Source organism: Heterodontus francisci, chromosome 17 (assembly GCF_036365525.1).
Source record: "Heterodontus francisci isolate sHetFra1 chromosome 17, sHetFra1.hap1, whole genome shotgun sequence".
NCBI classification, from domain to species: Eukaryota; Metazoa; Chordata; class Chondrichthyes; order Heterodontiformes; family Heterodontidae; genus Heterodontus; species Heterodontus francisci.
In genome coordinates, this window is record NC_090387.1 from 52,080,681 (window position 1) to 52,105,919 (window position 25,239).

Below are 25,239 nucleotides of genomic sequence, written 5' to 3' on the forward strand. Positions count from 1 at the left end.
TGTGTATGTAAAAGACGCCAAGCCACTAATCAGATATCAGCAGAGAAGTTCTTCCTGTCTCCTGATCAACATTTATCCGTTTGTCAATATCATCAAAAATAGTTTAACTTACTATTTACCTTATTGTTGTTTGTGGGACCTTGTATGCAAAATTGGCTCCTGCAGTTGTTTACAAATCTAGTGACTACACCACAAAAGCAATTAATTGGTGGTGCTTTGTGATGTTCTGAAGAAATGCAAAATTATTCTTATCTTTTTAATGTAGGTGGCAATTATGCAATTGTGGTCAACAACATCAGCAGTGTTTAGATGACAGTTTCTTAAGGGTCAGTTCCTAAGCATTATAAAACTGCTATTTGGAGATGTTTTAGTCCAAGAGTTACCCTCAATTTATGCAGTGAACCATTTAAGCTTGTTGAAACTGACAGATTAGGCACTTGAGTAAAGTATTCCATTTTGCCATTATAATGCAATCCTGGTGTAATGCTTTCAACTTGCTCGAGTGGAACAGGCATTACTGAGAAGCAACGCTGAGAAAGTTGGAGTCTTTATTTAAAGTAGGCTGTTGCAAATTTTCTTTCCATGTTCTAGATTTTATGCAAATTTGGAGACTGCATTGAGTGATCTACTAGCATTGGATTTGCACATAACAATCAGTAAGATCAAGGAAAGGGCTGCCCATGATTTCAGTCAGTATGCAGTGCATATTGCCAAGTCCTACTACTGTTGCATAACAGGTCTACCGACCAGGCATAACTACCTGGTAATGATAGTAGACATTTGCTCAAAGGGGCTGAAATTTAGAAGAGACAAGGTGAAGTTTTGTATAAAAATCCATACTTTGTCAAAGTGGTTGTCAAAGTCAGTGTAGCTAACAGTTTTTTATGTGTTGGCTGTGTTTCAGACTAGCACTTGGGAACATGTGTAGTGTCAACCACTTCCTCTAGCGCTATCTCCAAATCATCCAACTTCATCACACAGTGAATAGAAGTAATCCCAGAACAGAATGCTGTGGGACATCATTATCCACTTTAAACGCTCTGAGAAACTGCCCTTAACTGCTACTTATTTCCTCTCTTTTAGCAATTTTTAAAAATCAACTTCATTAATTACTTAAAATATATTAAGGAACTTGCATATGAATTATTCAGTAGGGCCAATAACTTAATCTCCTCTGTTTTTTATGAAACAAAATCATTTTTGTCTCAATGTAGACATACAATGCAATCTACAAGAACAACAACTTATATTCATATAGTGCCTTTAACATATTAACATGTCCCAAGGCACGTCACAGGAGAATTAGAAAATAAAACATGACACCGAGCCACAGAAGGAGATATTAGGTCAGATAACCGAAAGCTTGGTTTTAAGTAGTGTCTTAAAGGTGGAAAGCAAGGTGGAGAGGCGGAGAGGTGTAGGGAGGATATTCCAGAGCTTAGGGCCGAGGCAACTGAAGGTACAGTCACCAATGGTGGAGTGATTAAAATCAGGGATGCTCAGAGGCCAGAATTAGAGGAGCGCAGATATCTCAGAGCTTTGTGGGGCTGGAGGAGATTACAGAGATAGGGAAGGGTGAGGCCATGGAGTGATTTGAAAACAAGGATGAGAATTTTTAAATCAAGGCTTTGCTTGACTAGAAGCCAATGTAGGCCAGCGAGCACAGGGGTGATATGTGAACAGGACTTGGTGCAAGGTAAGACATGGGCAGCAGAGTTTTGAATGACTTCAAGTTTACAGAGGACAGAATTTAGGAGTCCAGCCAGGAGTGCATTGGACTAGTCAAGTCTAGAGGTAACAAAGGCGTGAATGAGGCTTTCAGCAGCAGATGAGCTGAGACAGGGGCGATGTTACAGAGATGGAAACAGGCAATCTTAATGGCGCAGATATGAGATCTACCAGCATAGAATCATGTAGGTCAATGCCTGCGTCCCTGGAAACTTCTAAAAATACTTTCACTTTAAGACAATTATCTGTGCCACGCTTACGAGAAATTACAGTTAAAGAAAAAGTGTTGGAAGCAGGTAACACTGGCCGGGATTTTATCGGCACACTGCGAGTCCTAACATCGGAACCAAATGCAGATCCCGAGCTGGCGCTGGCAAATGGCGGGAATGTGCGGCCAATTAAGAGGCAACCACTGGGACCACTGTTCTTAACCTCTTTGAGCTGCCAGCCCAAACAGAGAGCAGGCAGCTCTGCAGTGTCACCAATAGAGGTGGCCATTGTTGAGGTCGCAAGGGGAAAGAGAGGGTGTCTCCATATTGAGGCCCACTCAAAGGGCTGGTGTAAAAAATATTGATGTGACAGGGCCAGGCAGGCAGACCCTGGTGGATGTGGGATCTGTTCCAATGCTCATAAAATCCCAGTAGCCTGGTAAAATGGCTGTCAATAGGCCAATTAATTGGATTAAATGACCACCCACATCCAGTCCGTGGGCGGCTGAGCTGCTGCCATTCCCGCAGCTCGGAATATCTCCCGGCAGTGGGAACACGTCGGACTTCCCTTCCGATACCTTCTGCCGCCATTTTACCAGCCATCCTACCTCCTAACCTATCTCCAAAGATTGGTAAAAATTTGGCCATAGATTTCAGAAATGAAGGTTATGTTTAACAAGCATGATAAGAGTCCTTTGAGGAGGGGACAAATATGTTGGATACAACAAAATACAGTTAGTGTGTTGTACATTTCAGAAAACGTTTGACTTGGTACCACACAGGAGCCTATTGGAGAAGATTAAGGCATACGGAATTAGTGGAAGAGGAGCAAAGTTGATTAAAAATCTACTAGAAGGGAGGAAACAGTGGCAGTTAAGGGAAGTTCCTTGGAGTGTTTGAAAGTGGATAATAATGTCCCGGGGGTTCTGTCCTGGGACCACTTTTGTTCACTGTGTGCATCAAAGATCTGGATATAGGGCTAGAGGAAGCAGTGCCCAAATTTCCAGGTAATAATCAAACAGGAGAAATAATAAATAATTCTGCAGATCAAAGGAAACTGCAAAATGATGACAATATAGGAAAATGGGGAAAAAAGTGGCAGATGGAATTCATTGTCAGTAAATGTGAGGTGGTACATTTTGCTAAAATAAATAAAAGTAATAATTGTGCTTTGGGTTATATGGAAGGGCAGAAGCATTTGGGGGGAGGGTCAGGTTCACAAGGCATGCAAAACAGCAGTTCAAATGGATAATTAAAAAAGCTAATAAATACCAAGTTTTGTGACAAGAGGTATGGAATATAGAAGTCACAATGTAATGGTAAATTTGTATATACCTCTTAGTAAGCCTACAGATGAAGCACTGTCTGTAATTTTGAGCTCAACTACTACACTATTGGAAAGATGTTGAGGCAAGAGAGAACACAAATTTACTAGGATGTTACCTGGTTTCAAAGAACAAAGAAAATTACAGCACAGAAACAGGCCCTTCGGCCCTCCAAGCCTGCGCCGATCCAGATCCTCTATCTAAACATGTCGCCTATTTTCTAAGGGTCTGTATCTCTTTGCTTCCTGCCCATTCATGTATCTGTCTAGATACATCTTAAAAGACGCTATCGTGCCCGCGTCTACCACCTCCGCTGGCAACGCGTTCCAGGCACCCACCACCCTCTGCGTAAAGAACTTTCCATGCATATCCCCCCTAAACTTTTCCCCTCTCACTTTGAACTCGTGACCCCTAGTAATTGAATCCCCCACTCTGGGAAAAAGCTTCTTGCTATCCACCCTGTCTATACCTCTCATGATTTTGTACACCTCAGTCAGGTCCCCCCTCAACCTCCATCTTTCTAATGAAAATAATCCTAATCTGCTCAACCTCTCTTCATAGCTAGCGCCCTCCATACCAGGCAACATCCTGGTGAACCTCCTCTGCACCCTCTCCAAAGCATCTACATCCTTTTGGTAATGTGGTGACCAGAACTGCACGCAGTATTCCAAATGTGGCCGAACCAAAGTCTTATACAACTGTAACATGACCTGCCAACCCTTGTACTCAATACCCTGTCCGATGAAGAAAAGCATGCCGTATGCCTTCTTGACCACTCTATTGACCTGCGTTGCCACCTTCAGGGAACAATGGACCTGAACACCCACATCTCTTTGTACATCAATTTTCCCCAGGACTTTTCCATTTACTGTATAGTTCACTCTTGAATTGGATCTTCCAAAATGCATCACCTCGCATTTGCCCTGATTGAACTCCATCTGCCATTTCTCTGCCCAACTCTCCAATCTATCTATATTCTGCTGTATTCTCTGACAGTCCCCTTCACTGTCTGCTACTCCACCAATCTTAGTGTCGTCTGCAAACTTGCTAATCAGACCACCTATACTTTCCTCTAAATCATTTATGTATATCACAAACAACAGTGGTCCCAGCACTGATCCCTGTGGAACACCACTGGTCACAATTCTCCATTTTGAGAAACTCCCTTCCACTGCTACTCTCTGTCTCCTGTTGCCCAGCCAGTTCTTTATCCATCTAGCTAGTACACCCTGGACCCCATGCGACTTCACTTTCTCCATCAGCCTACCATGGGGAACCTTATCAAACGCCTTACTGAAGTCCATGTATATGACATCTACAGCCCTTCCCTCATCAATCAACTTTGTCACTTCCTCAAAGAATTCTATTAAGTTGGTAAGACATGACCTTCCCTGCACAAAACCATGTTGCCTATCACTGATAAGCCCATTTTCTTCCAAATGGGAATAGATCCTATCCCTCAGTATCTTCTCCAGCAGCTTCCCTACCACTGATGTCAGGCTCACCGGTCTATAATTACCTGGATTTTCCCTGCTACCCTTCTTAAACAAGGGGACAACATTAGCAATTCTCCAGTCCTCCGGGACCTCACCCGTGTTTAAGGATGCTGCAAAGATATCTGTTAAGGCCCCAGCTATTTCCTCTCTCGCTTCCCTCAGTAACCTGGGATAGATCCCATCCGGACCTGGGGACTTGTCCACCTTAATGCCTTTTAGAATACCCAACACTTCCTCCCTCCTTATGCCGACTTGACCTAGAGTAATCAAACATCTGTCCCTAACCTCAACATCCGTCATGTCCCTCTCCTCGGTGAATACCGATGCAAAGTACTCGTTTAGAATCTCACCCATTTTCTCTGACTCCACGCATAACTTTCCTCCTTTGTCCTTGAGTGGGCCAATCCTTTCTCTAGTTACCCTCTTTCTCCTTATATATGAATAAAAGGCTTTGGGATTTTCCTTAACCCTGTTTGCTAAAGATATTTCATGACCCCTTTTAGCCCTCTTAATTCCTCGTTTCAGATTGGTCCTACATTCCCGATATTCTTTCAAAGCTTCGTCTTTCTTCAGCCTCCTAGGGTTCAGGGAATATAAATACAAAGAAAGACTTGAAACATTGAGATTGTTTCACAAAGTGATTTGGTGGAGGTGTTTAAAAATAATAGGATAGAACAGAGTAGATAGAATCAGACAGTTCAGTGTCTGAGGGATCTAGAATTAGGGGAAATAGATACAAGGTTAAATGTTAGAGATTTCAGACAGATCATATATGAAGTGTTTACATAGAGTTTGTAAGACTGTGGAATGCACAACTTGATTTAAGAATAGGTTCGATAAGTGGCTGAGAGAAAGGGGAAATGAAGGCTATTATATACACCCAGGTCATTCATCAATCATAGACAGCAGAGGAGTCCATACATAAGAAAACTCTTATTACAACCAGACGTTATCAAACATAAAATTGGTCTATTGAAGCTGCACTTCAAGTCAGGTTCAATTGGGGGGGGTGGGGGGTGTTTCCTTACAATACAATCCTTGTGTTTCCAAAGTAATTATTGTCCACTTCATAAACATTCTGAAGAGAAGTGATGGCATGCAGGTCAATGGGATTTAAAGCATTTTTTCAAGGAGCAAAACTAGCTTGCCCTATGTCTTCATGCTCAATTTTTCAAATACCATCTGTTAGTAACTTGTACAAATAAAATACAAAAAAAATCTGTAAATGATGTAATCTGAAACAAAAACAGAAAATGCTGCTGATACACAGCGGGCCAGCCAGTAGTAGTAGCGAAAAGACAAGTCGATGGTATGGGCAGGGTGTTTTCCGTGCGGGAAATTTGAACTGTTTTTTCTTCACAGATGCTAGCTGTTTTTCTGTACATTTCTGATGCCAGCTTTGTCGTCCACAAATATAAAGCCCCAGAAACTGCAGAGCGAGCAGCCTCAGAATTATGATGGGCTTTTGTTAGTGGCGGACTGATCTCAAATAATGCCTCACTCTCCATGAAATACCAGCAGCCTTAGATAGTGGAAGTAATGAGCCGACATAGTTTAAAAGATGGAAGTAGCGGGAAGTTGAGACGGAGGTCAGTGCCCTTTCTGATCCTGTTCTCGCTCCTTAACTAACAACGGCTGAGCATTGAAAGTGTCGCATCAGATTTGATGGCACCAGTTCAGAAAGGGTGTAGCCTTTCCGCCCATGAAATTGCCTTTGGCATCTACGTTAAAAAGGGGAAGTTCGAGGCAAGTCGCAGAGCACAACGGAGTCGCCCTGTTTTTGTTGTCAGGATATTGCAACTGGGAAAAAATACAGGTTCTAAAAAAAGTAAGATATATCATTCTCTCCAGCTTCTGATTGAAGGTATTTGTGGAATTTCAAATCTTGTTATTACTGGAAATCCCCATCCACATGCTCTCATCAAAACTTCCTGCTTGCTATATATGGGTGTCTGTACCTTTTAAAAAAAATGTTTTTCGACGGTATGCAAAAATGCACCTGGAAATATCCGCTTGTAAAACCCTGTAATTTCTGAGCCTCGCTATAGTTACTAGCAGAGGCTTTTATGTCTTTGATGCGGGGTTCGTATTAGACAAATGAAATCGAAGCGATTCTGTGCTGTGTAACTCGCCCATGTTTGCTCTGGGGCAGGTTCCACAGCCCCAGAACAATTGTTCTTTTTAAGTTTGTGTGTTTGCAGTTGTTTGAAAACAATTTCTGACTTTAGGATAGCTGAAACTGCTAAACTGAGGATAATCACGTTTTATTTTCGAGGCATAAGTATGCCCATTTTTTGACAGTATGTAATCAAAAACTATATTCAGTTTACATACTTTCATTTTGAAGGCTAGGAAACGAATGTGTTAGGCATAGACCTCAGCAATGTATTTCCCACATACATATAATGTTTAATCCTCAGTACATATTTGGATGACAATTTTTCTCCTTCAGAAATTTCATTATCATTAATTTCGGCTGATAAGTTCCAACTGACTATCAAATGGAAAATCCTGAATTCATGGCCTATAAATTGTCAAACATTAAAATTGTGGCAGCTATGGCTCAGTGGTAGCATGCCTACCTCAATCAGAAGGCTGTGGGTTCAAGACCCACTCCAGAGCCTTGAGCTCATAATTCAGGCTGACACTTCAGTTGAGTACTGAGTCAAGGTGCTATCGTTCTGATGAGAAATTAAACTAATGGCCCTGTCTATGCTGTCTGGTGGATGTAAAAGATCCTATGGCATGATTCAAAGAAGATTGGGGGAGTTTTTCCTGGTGTCCTCACCAATATTTATCCCTTAACCAAGACCTGAACAAAAAAGATGGCCCAGGCATTTATCTCATTGTGGGACCTTGCTGTGCACAAATTGGTTGCTATGTTTTCTACATTATAACAGTGACTACACTTCAAAAGTATTTAATTAACTGTATTATGCTTTAGGATGTTCTAAGGTTGCGAAAGGTGCTATATAAATGCAAGTTTGTAAATAAATTATTCCCATCCTTTGCCCAAAACTGGCATCTGATTGATAGTTTAGCTACATCTCATCTGATTCTATCAGCTTTCCTTGAATTCAAAGGTTCTTGGTTAATCATTCCTTCAGATGAAGCTATATTAAGCACTTGGCCATCTCGCTGATCCACTTTTAATTTTGATTAATGAAAGTGTGTGCAGAATAATTATTATATGAAGCTTAATGAGAAATGATGATATGGTAGCACTCTTCATGTCAAATGAAATAAATCACAAGTTGTGAACTTTAGTGGAACAACCATTACCTTTATGGGATCAAAAAGATCAAATCCTGGCTCCAAAAGCACAAAAGAGCAATTTAGGTAAGGTAAAGGTGTTATGAGCAGCCATTTTTTTGACAATATTTAGGTTCTTTCCTGGGATGTGGATGTTACTGGCTAGGCCAGCATTTATTGCCCCTGAGAAGGTGGTTGTGAGCTGCCGCCTTGAACTGCTGCAGTCCATGTGGAGTAGATACACCCACAGTGCTGTGAGGAAGGAAGTTCCAAGATTTTGACCCAGTCACAGTGAAGGAATGGCGATATAGTTCCAAGTCAGGATGGTGTGCGGCTTGAAGGGGAGCATGCAGGTGGTGATTGTGTTCCCATGCATCTGCTGCCCTTGTCCTTCTAGGTGGTCAAGGTTGTGGGTTTGGAAGGTGCTGTCTAAGGAGCCTTGATGCATTGCTGCAGTGCATCTTGTAGACTGCTGCCACTGTACGTTGGTGGTGAAGGGAGTGAATGTTTTTGGATGGGGTGCCAATCAAGCGGGCTGCTTTGTCCTGGATGGTGTTGAACTTCTTGAGTGTTGTTGGAGCTGCACCCATCTAGACAAGTGGAGAGTATTCCATCATGCTCCTGACTTGTGCTTGTAGATGGTGCACAGGCTTTGGGGAGTCAGTAGGTGAGTTACTTGCCACAGGATTCCAAGCCTCTGACCTGCTCTTGTAATCACAGTATTTATATAGCTACTCCAGTTCAGTTTCTGGTCAATGGTAGCCCCCAGGATGTTGATAGTGGGGGTTTCAGCAATCATAATGCAATTGAATGTCCAGAAGAGATGGTTAGAATCTCTCGTTGGAGATGGTCATTGCCTGCACTTGTGTGATGCGAATGTTACTTGCCACTTATCAGCCCAAGCCTGGATATTGTCCAGGTTTTGCTGCATTTGTACACTGACTGCTTCAGTATCTGAGGAGTCGTGAAGGGTGTTGAACATTGTGCAATCATAAGTGAACATCCTCACTTCTGACATTATGATTGAAGGAAGGTCATTGATGACGAAGCTGAAGATGGTTGGGCTTAGGATACTACCCTGAGGAACTCCTGCAGTGATGTCTTGGAGCTGAGATGATTGACCTCCAACAACCACAGCCATCTTCCTTTTCGCTCGGTACGACTCCAACCAGCGGAGAGTTTTCCTCCTGATTCCCATTGATTCAGTTTTGCTAGGGCTCCTTGATGCCATACTTGGTCAAATGCTGCCTTGATGTCAAGGGCAGTCACTCTCACCTCACCTCTTGAGTTCAGTTCTTTTGTCCATGTTTGAACCAAGGCTGTAATGAGTTCTGGCGGAACCCAAACTGAGCGTCACTGAGCAGGTTATTGCTAAGCAAGTGCCGCTTGATAGCTCTGTTGACGACATCTTCCATCACTTTACTGATGACCAAGAGTAGACTGGGGCGATAATTGGCCAGGTTGGACTTGTCCTACTTTTTGTCTACAGGACATACCTGGGCAATTTTCCACAAACAAGCACCAAGACGTAGCTTGGCTGGTGGTGAGATGGGGCTTCCCTGTCAGATCCTTCCTGCACACCCGGAGTCTCACCCCCTCCGCATGCTGCCCTCGATGGCTGTGGTGGGTAAGAGACAGTTTCCCACCTCCTTCTGGAATGTGTCTTTGCGAAGCAGGTGTGGAAAGAGATGCAGTGGTTCTTGTCGAGGTTCATCCCAAGCAGCCCTGTAACACAGGACTCCGTGCTCTACGGGCTGTTCCCAGGGACGCACACCGAGATAAACATCAACTGCTGCAGGAGGACCATCAATTCAGTGAAAGATGCTCTTTGGTCTGCTCGAAATTTGCTGGTCTTCCAGCGCAAAGAGTTGTCCACGACTGAGTGTTGCAGACTGACACATTCCAAGGTCCAAGACTATGCTGAGGGACGCACTAAAGCTTGGGCAGCTGCTGCAAAGGCTCAATGGGGAAAGACCACTGTGTAAGGTCCTCCCGCCATAGTGAACTGAGGGGCTGGACACATGGGAAACCCCTCGGGCTGTATACACCAAATATGGGTTTACTGTAAAATGTACATGGCATGTAAAATGGAATGGAAGGGTTGTGAGGCAACTCACTTCTGTATTGAAAAAAACTGATTTCCTTGGAATGTCAACTGATGCTGTTTTGAACTGTTGTGTAATGTATTTTTTTTTACAGATTTTTATCAATAAAGTATATTTTTGGGGGAAAAAAATTCCACATTGCTGGGTAGATGCCAGTGTTGTGGCTGTACTGGAACAGCTTGGCTAGGGGTGTGGCAAGTTCTGGAGCACAGGTCTTCAGTACTATTGCTGGAATGTTGTCAGGGCCCATAGCTTTTGCAGTATCCAGTGCCTTCAGTTGTTTCTTGATATCACGCGGAGTGAATCGAATTGGCTTAAGACTAGCATCAGTGGTGCTGGGGACTTCAGGAGGAGGCCGAGATGGATCATCGACTCAGCACTTCTGGCTAAAGATTGTTGCAAATGCTTCAGCCTTATCTTTTGCACTGATGTACTGGGCTCCCCCATCATTGAGGATGGGGATATTTGTGGAGCTACCTCCTCAGTTAGTTGTTTAATTGTCCACCACCATTCATGGCTGGATGTGGCAGGACTGCAGAGATTGGATCTGATCCGTTGGTTATGGGATCGCTTAGCTCTTTTTATCGCATGTTGCTTACGCTATTTGGCACGCAAATAGTCCTGGGTTGTAGCTTCACCAGGTTGACACCTCATTTTTAGGTATGCCTGGTGCTGCTCCTGGCATGCCCTCCTGCATTCTTCATTGAACCAGGGTTGGTCCCCCAGCTTGATGGTAATGGTAAAGTGGGGGATATTCTGGGCCATGAGGTTACAGATTGTGGTTGAGTAGAATTCTGCTGCTGCTGCTGATGGCCCACAGCATCTCGTGGATGCCCAGTTTTGCATTGCTAGATCTGCTCGAAATTTAGCATGGTAGTGCCACACAACCCAATGGAGGATATCCTCAATGTGAAGATGGGACTTTGTCTCCACAAGGTCACTCCTACCAATACTGTCACGGGCATCTGCGGCAGGTAGATTGGTGAGAACGAGGTCAAGTATATTTTTCTCTCTTGGTTCCCTCACCACCTGCTGCAGACCCCATCTAGCAGCTATGTTCTTTAGGACTTGGCCTGCTCGGTCAGTAGTGGTGCTACTGAGCCTCTCTTGGTGATGGACATTGAAGTCCTCCACCCAGAGTACATTCTGTGCCCTTGCCACCCTCAGTGCTTCCTCCAAATGATGTTCAACATGGAGGAGTACTGATTATCAGCTGGGGGGTGGGGGTGTGGTAGGTGATAATCAGCAGGTGGTAGTTATTGATGTGAAGAGCTATTTTTCTCTAGTATGTTAATATATTATGAACAATTTATTTTTGAGACCAAAGCCTTGAAATTACTATTGGTAATATTAGTGATTAAACACTTAAAGCCTGCATATAGCATCCTTTTGTCTGCTATTTTAGTACAGGTGTTAACCCACTGGTGACAGAAGAATATTACACTGTCACCAACAGTAATTTAAAAAAACATAGTGGTAACGACTCAATAACATACATTTTATGAAGTGCATATTACATATATATTTATATAGAAATGATGTTTTATATTTAAATGTGTGTACATATATGTGTATTTACTTGAAAATCAAGATTGGTTGTGACATGTCCTTGAACTCCTTCTAGAAAGTAAATCCCATAGATGTGCAGTATACTCACTTCTGCAGATGTTATTACATCACTGACTGAAGAAGCTCCATACAGAATAGTGATCAAAAAACAGCATTGCTGGTTTAATTAGTTAGGCTGTGTCCCTTGTAGACAGAAAAGTGTCTACCTCTGGAGGTACTGTTTATATTTACTGGCAATGCCAATACATGAGGTAATGATTAAAACCACCTCATCATGTGGATCTCTGTGCCTCCAGAGGCAGTGATATTGTCTCATTTACTTTGCAGCACTGTTATGGGTCTGACATTGATAGCAGCCCTGTAGCATTTTTTTTCATGTGTCCTTCTTTGTGGGTCACTTGCCACCACAGGTCCTTCACCAGCTGGGATTGTGGGTGTATATTATTGTTCCCCAGCAGCTCAAAATTATCATTGCAACTCCATGGTCAGATTCTTAACAAAAGACAAAGAAATAGAAAGGAGCAGGCTAAGGTATTAAATAATATATTCTGAAATAAAGTTTGGTACCTTTAGTTACTTCTATTATCTGACGTAACTATCACTCGAACGTTCACATCCCTAAAACTCTCTATTTAACTGCAATACTCTGAGTTCCATTGCTGTGAAAAGACCTGAACTTGCTACTCAATTTCTGAATTGCAAACAATATTGAAATGTCGGACATATTTGATATGTTAGGGAGGCTCATGTCATGAGTTACATGGTATATATGACAGGGTGATGAAGGAGAACAGGGAGGAAATTGATGCAGTACTGGTTATCATTGGGGAATTTGCTGGACATTGTGATATTCTGAAAGCAGGAAACCTGAGGATCTATATTTTAAGGTGGGATGAAATATGGAAGTATCTTTAGGGGTGTGCACACATCTGCGTGTATATGAGATCGTGAGAACCCCCGCAGGGAGTTGCAAGAGTATTTCCAAAAGTGAGGTGTAATCTGGAGAATAACTACAGAAGTGTGTGACCATCAGACAGTAACTCAAACAGGAAGGTCTTTACATAACCTCACCACTTCTTGGAGTAACTAAGTTAAATCTTTACATTTGATGTATAAAATCCCTTGTTAATGCTGATTCACAAGGAGTTCTCCACATTGAGAGCCCTGGAAAAATGTAATGGGAGAAGGGGTGAACTCTATGGTTAAATAACACAGCTCATAGTATAAAAGTGAGTTCATATCAGTAAATTATAAACGTCAGAAATGCTCCATCCATCAATATTGGCGACCACGCTCTGGAAGTGGTTCAAGAGTTCACCTACCGAGGCTCAACTATCACCAGTAACCTGTCTCTAGATGCAGAAATCAACAAGCGCATGGGTAAGGCTTCCACTGCTATGTCCAGACTGGCCAAGAGAGTGTGGGAAAATGGCGCACTGACACGGAACACAAAAGTCCGAGTGTATCAGGCCTGTGTCCTCAGTACCTTGCTCTACGGCAGCGAGGCCTGGACAACGTATGCCAGCCAAGAACGACGTCTCAATTCATTCCAACTTCGCTGCCTTCGGAGAATACTTGGCATCAGGTGGCAGGACTATATCTCCAACACAGAAGTCCTTGAAGCGGCCAACACCCCCAGCTTATACACACTACTGAGTCAGCGGCGCTTGAGATGGCTTGGCCATGTGAGCCGCATGGAAGATGGCAGGATCCCCAAAGACACATTGTACAGCGAGCTCGCCACTGGTATCAGACCCACCGGCCGTCCATGTCTCCGCTATAAAGACGTCTGCAAACACGACATGAAATCGTGTGACATTGATCACAAGTCGTGGGAGTCAGTTGCCAGCATTCGCCAGAGCTGGCGGGCAGCCATAAAGACAGGGCTAAATTGTGGCGAGTCGAAGAGACTTAGTAGTTGGCAGGAAAAAAGACAGAGGCGCAAGGGGAGAGCCAACTGTGCAACAGCCCCGACAAACAAATTTCTCTGCAGCACCTGTGGAAGAGCCTGTCACTCCAGAATTGGCCTTTATAGCCACTCCAGGCGCTGCTTCACAAACCACTGACCACCTCCAGGCGCATATCCATTGTCTCTCGAGATAAGGAGGCCCAAAAGAGTATAAAAGTGAGTTCATATCAGTAAATTATAAATAAATATTTGGATATTTGTTTTATGGCCTTGCAATGTGTTTTTTATGAGCATTTATGTTTAGTCTGTGATTTTTTTGTATTGTGTACACTTGGCAACTGTCCAGCAGTGAACTTTATAATCACACCTTGAATTGGATTGCACAAATGATTATATGACAGTAAAGACCTTTTGACTATCGCGGGGAGGTTATTGTTGTACATTCCACTGCCAAATTTGGCCAAGTGGTTGTGCTTAACAGTGATGATTTCTCTGATGTATTGATAAACCAGATATCAGGGGGTGATTCAAACATCATGTTGCATTATGAGATCACCTGAGGTGCAGGAAAATCATGCCCTCTGTGTCCTGTTATTGACATTTTCAGCAGGTGTTACCAGGTACTCTATACAAATGTCAATGAGAAAATAGATCAGCTTTTATGTTAGTCCCAAAAGAAAATACCAAATCAAGGTAAAAGCAAGAAGGCAGTTGCCTTAACCATAAATTTACTCTGATGTAAGAGGAAGAATGCTATAAGGTGCATACTGAGTATGCAATATGTAATGTTGTTTCTGAAATAAGATATGGACAGAAGATGTAAGGGGGATGCTAATTTTTAGTTTGTTTGCCATCAATCACAAATAACAATCATTACCATTGTAACATGGTCGGAGATTATTTCTCTGCAGTTCCCAAAATAATGTTCCCTCTAAAATTTTGTTGTATATGGCCAAGTTTTCACTGTGAAGTAACTTTTAAATTGATGACATAGCTGCACAACTGGTATTTAATATGGGACAAGGCCTGCACAGTACTTTCTAGGCTGCTGGGTGGACGCACATGCTGCAGCTTAGTGTGAACGTTGCCCATTAACGTACATTTGTCTCCTTAGATGTGGAATTTTTAAAAAATAAATTGCTCTGCATTGCATGACTGATAATTATCCTATTTGCAATCAACTGGATTAATGGGTGTCATTAAAAACTTTTATTTAACAATTTCCACTGCTTAAATTCCTGTTTTATTTTCAGTCGGTGAATTGGTTAAGGAAACAAAATTCCTTTTGAATTTGAGGAAAAAACCCTAAAATTTCTCACTGTTTTTGTGACGTTGGGTGATTCATCCACTTCCTGGATGAGTGCAATTCCAACAACATTCAAGAAGCTTGACAGGAAAAAGCAGCCAGCTTGTTTGGAACCCCATCACTCACCTTAAACATTCACTCCCTCCACCGCCAGTGCACCGCGGCAGGAGTGTATACCGTCTACAAGATGCACAGCAGCAACTCATCAAGGCGTCTTCAACAGCACCTTCCAAACCCACAACCTTTACCACCTAGAAGAACAAGGGCAGCAGGTGTATGGGAACTTACAAGTTCCCCTCCACTCACACATCATCCTGACTTGGAAATATAGTACCCTTCTTTCACAGTCGCTGGTTCAAAATCAAAATCCTGGAAGCCCCTCCCTAACAGCACTCTGGTAGTTCCTACACCACATGGACTGCAGCAGTTTGAGAAGGTGGCTCATCACCTTCTCAAGGGCAATTAGGGATGGGAAATAAATGCTGGCCTTGTCAGTGACACCCACATTCCATGAATGAATAAAAAAGATTCAAAGAGCCCAAGGAAGCCCGGGGAGTTGGTGAGGATGTACCACCCTCCCAGTGGAGGCTGAGGAGCATAGAACATAGAACAGTACAGCACAGTACAGGCCCTTCGGCCCACGATGTTGTGCCGAACCTTTTAACCTACTCTAAGATCAAACTAACTACCTACCCTTCATTCTACTATCATCCATGTACCTATCCAAGAGTCGCTTAAATGCCCCTAATGTATCTGCTTCTACGACCACCGCTGGCAGAGCATTCCACGCACCTACCACTCTCTGTGTAAAGAACCTACCTCTGACATCTCCCCGAAACCTTCCTCCAATCACCTTAAAATTATGCCCCCTGGTGATAGCCCTTTCCACCCTGGGAAAAAGTCTCTGACTATCCAGTCTATCTATGCCTCTCATCATCTTGTACCCCTCTATCAAGTCACCTCTCATCCTTCTTCGCTCCAATGAGAAAAGCCCTAGCTCCCTCAATATTTCTTTGAATATTTTTGTTCCAGGAATATTCAGTTCCCAACCTTGGTCACTCTACAACCATGTCTTTGTAACGGCCATCATATCATAACCATTCATTTCTATTTGTACTATCAAGTCATCCATCTTGTTACGAATGCTGTGCGCATTCAGATAAAGAGCCTTTAATTCTGTCCTTTTACCATTTTTCCCAGGCTGCCAATGACTTCAGAGTCTGGGATTGAGAAATTATAGGGACTGGCCTGAAAAGAACAGTGCTGAAGAAGCATCACACTGTTACAGACAGGTGGGAGATGGTCTGGGTGACTTCCACATTTCACTTCTCAACTGACTGTAGATTGTGCTTCTTTATAAAAATAGTGTCTGAGTCTGAGTATTTTAAGGGTTTAATAAACAATCAAACAACAGGTTTTCTCATAGGTTTAAAAATAAAGTAAACTATTTATTAAACAATACCCAAAAATGTTCACAACCTCACCTACGCACACAGGCACACACACAAGAAAAGATAGAGATTAGAGGATAGCATGCATTGAAGTCCAATTGTTGTAACAAAGAGTTCTCTTTCAAATCATCTTGGTTTTCCGGGAGGAATTTTTAACAGCGTTGCAAGTCTGATCCTTTTCTTGGTTCACTGAAGTGTTGCAGATTCCTTTGTTTAGAACTCAGTCAAAGTCAGCGGTCAATCTTGTTAAAATTTCTTATATGGGGAGTTTTCAGGGTCACCTTTTTCAATGTCTGCCTCGGCGGTTTAAAAATGTTACAGGCAGGGTCTTATTCTTGGCTGGAATGGATCTGTCAGCTGCAAGTTTTCTCTCTTTTTCTCACTGTGTCTTTCAGAGCTCTTTTTTAAAGAAAAATTCTTATCAGGCTGGGTTTCGGTCAAGTGACCATAGATGCTCTCCCCTGGTGTGTTCATACAGTATCTTTGAATGTGGCTTACCTTGATAAAGTGGTGTTTTCTCCCACCTATTATCTTGGCTTTGCATCTGGAGCTGCCCTGTCTCTGAAGGGCTTTGTCAACCCAATTCTTGAAGATAAGAACCATTTAGCATTGAATGGCATGTTAGCTTTTTAATGTGCCTTCCCCAAAACTAGTCCAGACATGATGTGTTTAGTCTCCAACAGTCATGATGAACTTAGCAGTAAGGAGGGGTCACTTGACCTCTTATTCCATCTTGTCTTTAGCAAAATGTGTCCATTTTTTTTTTTTTGGAGTTTAATTTATCTGTTCATTTTTACAGTTCATAATTGCTCCTTTTTTGTGAGTGTGACAACACCTACTTGAAGGAGCTGAGGTCAGTCTCTGAGGATGTGCAGCAAATAACAGTTGTGACCTAGAATCCACTGCCCCCATTTGCAGCATTAAGGTGCTTTTCCTTCAGTGCAGACATGAATGAAACATGTGGCAGCTTCATTGGAATCTGCACCAGACCCCACCTAAGAAGCGGGATCAGTCAGTTTTTCCACTTCCATGGAAGCACAGACTGGTGGTAGGTGGGGACAGAATAGATGGTACTTTGCATAAAAGCTTCCAGACCTCAGTGGCTGGAAGGCATGCTGCTGTCTTTTGTTTTTCAGGATCTGATAGCTGCTGTTAAACCAGCTGATCGGATCCAAGGCCCAGTGTAATGGCAATGGCTGGAGTTGATCAGCTTGAATCTACTGTCAGCATCTGTGGAAAGAGAAGCAGAGATAACGTTTTGGGTCAGTGACCCTTCTTCGGAACTGACAAATATTAGAAATGTCACAGGTTATAAGCAAGTGAGGCGGGGGTGGGGCAAGAGATAACAAAGGAGAAGGTGTAGATTGGACAAGACCACATAGCTGACCAAAAGGTCATGGAGCAAAGGCAAACAATATGTTAATGGTGTGTTGAAAGACAAAGCATTAGTACAGATAGGGTGTTAACGGACTGAAAATTAAACAGCAGCAAGTACAAACATGAAAAAAAAAGTGGGTAAGCAAACTGAATAAACTAAGATGAAATTAGATAAACTTTTAAAAAAACTTTTAAAAAACATTTTTGTAAAAAAAAACAAAAAAATAAAAGTAAAATGGGGGGCCCGTCATGCTCTGAAATTATTGAACTCCATGTTCAGTCCGGCAGGCTGGAGTGTGCCTAATCGGTAAATGAGATGCTGTTCCTCGAGCTTGCATTGATGTTCAACACTGCAGCAATCCCAGGACAGAGATGTGAGCATGAGAGCAGGGGGGAGTGTTGAAATGGCAAGCAACCGGAAGCTCAGGGTCCTGCTTGCAGACTGAGCGGAGGTGTTCTGCAAAGCGGTCACCCAGTCCGCGCTTGGTCTCCCCAATGTAGAGGAGACCACATTGTGAGCAGCGCATCGAGTATACTACATTGAAAGAAGTACAAGTAAATCGCTGCTTCACCTGAAAGGAGTGTCTGGGGCCTGGGATAGTGAGGAGAGAGGAGGCAAATGGGCAGGTGTTGCACCTCCTGCGATTGCAGGGGAAGGTGCCATGAGACGGGGGTAATGGAGGAGTGGACCAGGGTGTCGCGGAGACTTCTCTGTCTCCATCTCTGGGGATAGGTTGTCTACTAATATCCATTATAAGCCCACCAACTCACACAGCTCCCTCGACTACACTTCTTCACACCCTACCTCCTGTAAGGACTCCATTCCATTCTCCCAGTTTCTCCGTCTCCGACGCATCTGCTCTGATGATGCTGCCTTCCATGACGGTGCTTCTGATATGACCTTTTTCCTCAACCGAGGATTCCCCCCACTGTTGTTGACAGGGCCCTCAACCGTGTCCGGCCCATTTCCCGCACCTCCACCCTCACCCCTTCCCCTCCCTCCCAGAACCGTGACAGGGTTCCCCTTGTCCTCACTTTCCACCCCATCAGCCTCCATATCCAAAGGATCATCCTCCGCCATTTCCGCCACCTCCAGTGTGATGCCACTACCAAATGCATCTTCCCCTCCCTTCCCCTGTCAGCATTCCGAAGGGATCATTCCCTCCGCGACACCCTGGTCCACTCCTCCTTTACCCCCGTCTCATGGCACCTTCCCCTGCAATTGCAGGAGGTGTAACACCTGCCCATTTGCCTCCTCTCTCCTCACTATCCCAGGCCCCAAACACTCCTTTCAGGTGAAGCAGCGATTTACTTGTACTTCTTTCAATGTAGTATACTGTATTCGCTGCTCACAGTGTGGTCTCCTCTACATTGGGGAGACCAAGTGCAGACTGGGTGACCGTTTTGCCGAACACCTCCGCTCAGTCCGCAAGCAGGACCCTGAGCTTCCGGTTGCTTGCCATTTCAACACATCCCCCCACCCCCCCCCCCCCCCCCACCCCCCTGCTCTCATGCTCACATCTCTGTCCTGGGATTGCTGCAGTGTTCCAGTGAACATCAACGCAAGCTCGAGGAACAGCATCTCATGTACCGATTAGGCACACTCCAGCCTGCCGGACTGAACTTTGAGTTCAATAATTTCAGAGCATGACGGGCCCCCCATTTTACTTTATTTTTTGTTGTTTTTTCTTATTTTGTTTACATTTTTAACAATTTTTTTTAAGTTTATTTAATTTCATCTTAGTTTGTTCAGTTTGCTTACCCACTGTTTTTTTTTTCATGTTTGTACTTACTTCAGACCGTTAACACCCTATCTGTACTAATGCTTTGTCTTTCAACACACCATTAAAATATTGTTTGCCTTTGCTCCATGACCTTTTGGTCAGCTATGTGGTCTTGTCCAATCTACACCTTCTCCTTTGTTATCTCTTGCCCCACCCCCGCTTCACTTGCTTATAACCTGTGACATTTCTAATATTTGTCAGTTCCGAAGAAGGGTCACTGACCCGAAATGTTATCTCTGCTTCTCTTTCCTGCCAGACCTGCTGAGTGGTTCCAGCATTTCTTGTTTTTATTTCAGATTTCCAGCATCCACAGTATTTTGCTTTTATTATAATAAAATCTACTGTCTCCCAGGATAGTAAATGCCAAGCCTTCGGCTTTCCCTGTTAGAGCATCGCACCAGTAGTAGATGAGAGATGACACCAAAATTGCCAGGAACCATTTCTAGCGATGCAGCCAATACCTGCTGTCTCCCAGGAGCAAGTTGCCCTGAAAGGAGGGTCGCCTTAGCCTCATGACCTTTTTGTAGAACTTGAACATCTATTTACTTCTCATGATGCTCTCAGGCTGCGCCTAGGGGAAGCACTAGAATAGGCATGTAGACCTACCTAAGGGAAGCTTGGTGTTAGGTAGCAGTAGGTTGCCATGTGCCCACATTAGACTTTGTTGCTTTAAAATAGAATGTGTACTAAAGTCATACTTGTTATTCATGGAGGTTATAGTCATACAGAAAAGGATTCATTCTGACTTATTCAATCAGGTAATTAATATATCTTCATCTAGGAGCAAATAGGCTTAATATGTTGTCTTCGTGGTGGAATTATTATCCATGTGAAGATGGAATCGGAGGAGTAACCCACTTATTGACTTGATTTTCTATTTTGTGAAGAGATTAGAGAGGGCAAAGTTTTAAAGAATTAATGCATCATGAAAACTTCCAGCAAATCTCTCTCTGGCTCGCAGGGTCCTTTAGCATGTTGTCACACACAATCTCTATACCCTGGGGAATGGAAGCCCTTCCTACTGAGAGAGCCTTTTATAGAAGCTTGCAAAGTAATATGGCTTCCACCTATTGCAACCTGGATCTTGGGAAAAGCCAACAACCACTTAAAACTATGCCTGTAGCTCACTGCTGCTTTACTGTGTTGCAGGTTGATGAATTTCCCTAGCTCTCCTGCAAATTGCATCAGAAAATTAATGATGGTATCTAGCTGACATTGCAGAAATATCCTATGGCTGCCTGAACTGATCTTGCATCATAAAAATTGTGTGGTTGTCACCTTCCAAGCCACAAAAAGAACCATGACTGGTAGAGCTTCCCTATTGCCTGATTGTAAACTGCAATTTTCTAATATATATCTCCTCACTAGGATCTTCATAGGACCTACGTTGCCTGTACATTCCTGACCTCCAGCCACCATAACCATCTTCCTTTTGTGCTAGGTATGACTCCAACCAGCGGAGAGTTTTCCCCGATTCCCATTGACTTCAGTTTTGCTAGGGCTTCTTGATGCCATACTCTGTCAAAAACTGCCTTGATGTCACGGGCAGTCACTCTCACCTCACCTCTTGAGTTCTGCTCTTTTTTTGTCTATGTTTGAAGCAAGGCTGTAATGAGGTCAGGAGTTGAGTGGCCCTGGCGGAACCCAAACTGAGTGTCACTGAGCAGGTTATTGCTAAGCATGTGCCGCTTGATAGCACTGTTGATGACCCCTTTCATCATTTTACTGATGATCGAGAGTAGACTGATGGGCGGTAATTGGCCAGGTTGGACTTGTCCTGCTTTTTGTATACAGGACATACCTGGGCAATTTTCCACTTTGCCGGGTAGATGCCAGTGTTGTAGCTGTACTGAAACAGCTTGGCTAGGGACACGGCAAGTTCTGGAGCACAGGTCTTCAGTACTATTACCTGTAGGCAGAATGCCAAAAGAAATTCCTCCAAAAAAATCAATCTCTGTTGTAGATTTCAATGGAAATGAAAAGCAGGCTGGCTCTATAATGTGTGTGTGATCCTCTCCACTAGTTTACCACCCAAACAATGAAGGTGTAAATTATCCCCATTTGTTTTGTTCGACATAGTAAGAGCTTCACAACTTCTCATCCATTAGCATTTCACTGATTAAACTTAATCACAGGATCAAAAGAAGCCTTTTACGATTTCTTAGGTATTCCGCTACATAACTTTTAAAGACCCATAAAATGAAAGATTTTCAACATTTGTTGCAGGTGTAACCTTTTAAAATAAATTGATTTGATTAAAAATATCTCCTTTCTGTTGAAGATTTTTGGAGTTTTTGAAATTATTGCAAATAATTTGGTGACAGTAACTCCCAAATCTATGGGGCGCATTTAATCACTCACTTCCCATTTCATCACTCTCTTCCCATTTCATCACTTGCATTCACACCCTCCTCCATCCTGAAAAGTATATTTGCAAGCAAAAGTTTTTTCTGTCATATAAAAAATGGCTTATCAGTCAAAACCACAAGCAGTTTCTTTGCATTTTTATTGTAAAACAGCAGCTGCATCAAATTGTTTAGTAAGTCCAACAAGAGAGGGTGCAGTTTTAGACTTAGTTTTAGTAAATGAAGATGGGCTGGTGAAAGGGGTGGCAGTGGGAGAGCATTTTGGTGGTAGTGATCATAATTCAGTCAGTTTTAACATCATAATGGAAAAGGGCAGAGATCGAACAGGAGTTAGAGTTCTCAATTGGGGCAAGACCAATTTTACTGAACTGAGGAGTGATTTAGTGAAAGTGGACTGGAAACAGCTACTTGAAGGTAAATCAGTGTCAGAACAATGGGAGGCATTCAAAGGGGAGATTCAAGGGGTTCAGAGTAAACATGTTCCCGCAAAAAAAGGGTGAGACTGCCAAATCTAGAGCCCCATGGATGTCAAGGAGCCTACAGGGAGGCAGAAAAGGAAAGCTTATGTCCGACACTGAGAACTCAATACTACAGAAAGCCGAGAGGAGTATAGAAAGTGGAGGGGTGAAATCAAAAAGGAAATTAGAAAAGCAAAGAGAGCGCATGAAAGAATATTGGAAAGCAAAATCAAGGTGAACCCAAAGATGTTTTATCAATACATGAAGAGTAAGAGGATAACTAAGGAGAGAGTAGGGCCCATAAAAGACCAAAAAAGGTAACCTATGTGTAGGGGTGGAAAATGTTGTTATGATTCTTAATGAATACTTTGCATCTGTCTGCACAAAAGAGGGGGACAATGCAGAGATTGTAGTTAAGGAGGAAGAGTGTGAAGTATTGGATGTGAAAAATATAGGGAGAGAGGAAGTATTAATGGGATTAGCATCCTTGAAAGTTGATAAAACACCATGGTCGGATGAAATGCACCCTAGGCTGTTAAAAGAAGCAAGAGAGGAAATAGCAGAGTGTCTGACCATCATTTCCCAGTCCTCACTAGATACAGGTGCGGTGCCAGAGGATTGGAGAACTGCTAACATTGTACCTCTGTTTATAAAGGGAGCGAAGGACAGATCAAATAATTACAGGCCAGCCGGTCTAACCTCTGTGGCGGGCAAATTATTGGAATCTATTCTGAGAGACAGGATAAACTGTCACTTAGGCACAGGTTAATCAAGGATCGTCACCATGGATTTGTTAAGGGAAGATCTTGTTTGACCAACTTGATCGAATTTTTTGAAGAAGTAACAAGGAAGATAGATGAGGGTAGTGCAGTTGATGTGGTCTACATGGATTTTAGCAAGACTTTTGACCAGGTCCCACATGGCAGACTGGTTTAAAAAAATAAAATCCCATGGGATCCAGGGAAATGCAGCAAGGTGGATACGAAATTGGCTCAGTGGCAGGAAACAAAGGGTAATTGTGGATGGGTGTTTTAACAACTGGAGGACTGTTTCCAGTGGCGTTCCGCAGAGCTCAGTACTGGGTCCCCTTTTTGTGGTATATATTAACGATTTGGACATAAATGTAGGGGGCATGATTAAGAAGTTTGCAGACGACACAAAGATTGGCTGTGTGGTAGATAGCGAGGAGGATAGCTGTAGGCTGCAGGAAGATATTGATGGTCTGGTCAGATGGGCAGAAAAGTGGCAAATGGAATTCAACCTGGAGAAGTGTGAGGTGATGCATTTGGTGGGGGGGCGGCGTGAAACGAGGCAAAGGAATACACAATTAATGGGAAAATACTGAAGTGTAGAGGAAGTGAGGGACCTTGGAGTGAATATCCACAGATCCCTGAAGGTAGCAGGACAGGTTGATAAGGTGGTTAAGAAGGCATATGGAATCCTTTCCTTTATTAGCCAAGGTATAGAATATAGGAGCAGGGAGGTTATGCTGGAACTGTATAACTCATTGCTTAGGCCACAACTTGAGTACTGTGTGCGGGTCTGGTCACCTCATTACAGAAAGGATGTAATTGCACTGGAGAGGGTACAGATCAGATTTATGAGGATGTTGTCAGGACTGGAAAAATGCAGCTATGAGGAAAGATTGGATAGGCTGTGATTGTTCTCCTTGAAACAGAGGAGGCTGAGGGGAGATCTGATTGAAATGTCCAAAATTTTGAGGGGCCTGGATAGAGTGGAGGTGAAGGGTCTATTCACCTTAGCAGAGAGGTCAGTGACTAAGCATCATAGATTTAAAGTGATTGGTCGAACAATTAGAGGGGAGATGAGGAAAAACCTTTTCACCCAGAGGGTGGTGGGGGTCTGGAACTCACTGCCTGAAAGGGTAATTGAGGCAGAGACCCTCAACTCCTTCAAAAGGAGTCTGGATATTTATTTATTTATGCACCTCAAATGCTGTAATCTGCAGGGCTACGGACCAAATGCTGGAAGGTGGGATTAGAATAGGTGGATCATTTTTCGGCCGTCACAGACAAGATGGGCCAAGTGGCCTCTTTCTGTGCCTTAAACTTTCTATTCTATGATTTGTTACTCTGGCAGTTTTTTTTTATATTTCAGTTAGAAGCAGTAAGTAAAACTACATGATCAAACTGTTTCTTTATCTTAATAGGGTTTTCCACCCACATTAAAATAATCTGCTTGTAAGGGCAGCAAGTGGAATGAATGCTGATCTGCTTCTTAAGGCACAAAGACATCAATTCATCACAATTCTTGGAAGAGGTTCAGTAGAAAACTTTGAGAGCATCCTTGATCGCTTATTGGCATGGGACCTTCTAAACTGGGAGGAATATGAATATGTGAAATCACCAGGACTTCTGTTTCGTTCCAGTCGTAATCTCCTTGACATCATAACATGTAAAGGGACGAGAGCCTGTGAACTTTTTATTGTGGTGTTGGAAGATATCATTCACAGCTCGCAGTTGACCGATTTAATTCTGGGAGACTATAAGCCTCTAGAAAAGACTATCGAATCTTCAGCAGCTTCCCAAACTGTTCAAAAACACAGACCCGACATAGTGAGGAAACTACACGGACACATTGCAGCTGTGCTAGACCTTCTGCATAGATATGGTCATTTTTCCAAATATGAATGTGATGAGGTTCAGTTGCCAATATATACACCTTCCCAGCAGGTACGCAAACTGAAAGAATTATCTATGTCACTATACAAGGGTGGGTGAGATGAGAAAAGAAATACAAAGGCATCAAAGAGTGATGTCTCTAGTATTGAGATTTTTTAAAATCCCAATGTTTATAAAGAGTAGATTATATTTGACAGGCAAATACTGTTTTTTTAAAAATATATTGTTACAGGTTGTTAGACTACATATTGGCCCTGAAAAT

General features: G+C 42.9%; 1 protein-coding gene across 6 annotated transcripts in view; it reads left to right on the forward strand.

Moving 5' to 3' along the window:
- The first annotated feature begins 6,162 nt into the window (after positions 1-6,162).
- Positions 6,163-25,239, forward strand: part of nod2 (nucleotide-binding oligomerization domain containing 2) — a 59,027-nt gene continuing 39,950 nt past the window's right edge. For 4 of the 6 annotated variants that reach the window (XM_068049433.1, XM_068049436.1, XM_068049435.1 and 1 more), the window contains exons 1-2: positions 6,497-6,586; positions 24,506-25,028. In XM_068049433.1, coding sequence (XP_067905534.1) covers positions 24,555-25,028 — 474 coding nt within the window. In that variant the 5' untranslated portion in view covers positions 6,497-6,586; positions 24,506-24,554. Of the gene's footprint in view, positions 6,623-24,505; positions 25,029-25,239 lie in introns of all 6 variants that reach the window. The other 2 variants (XM_068049434.1, XM_068049437.1) reach the window with 2 other exon arrangements.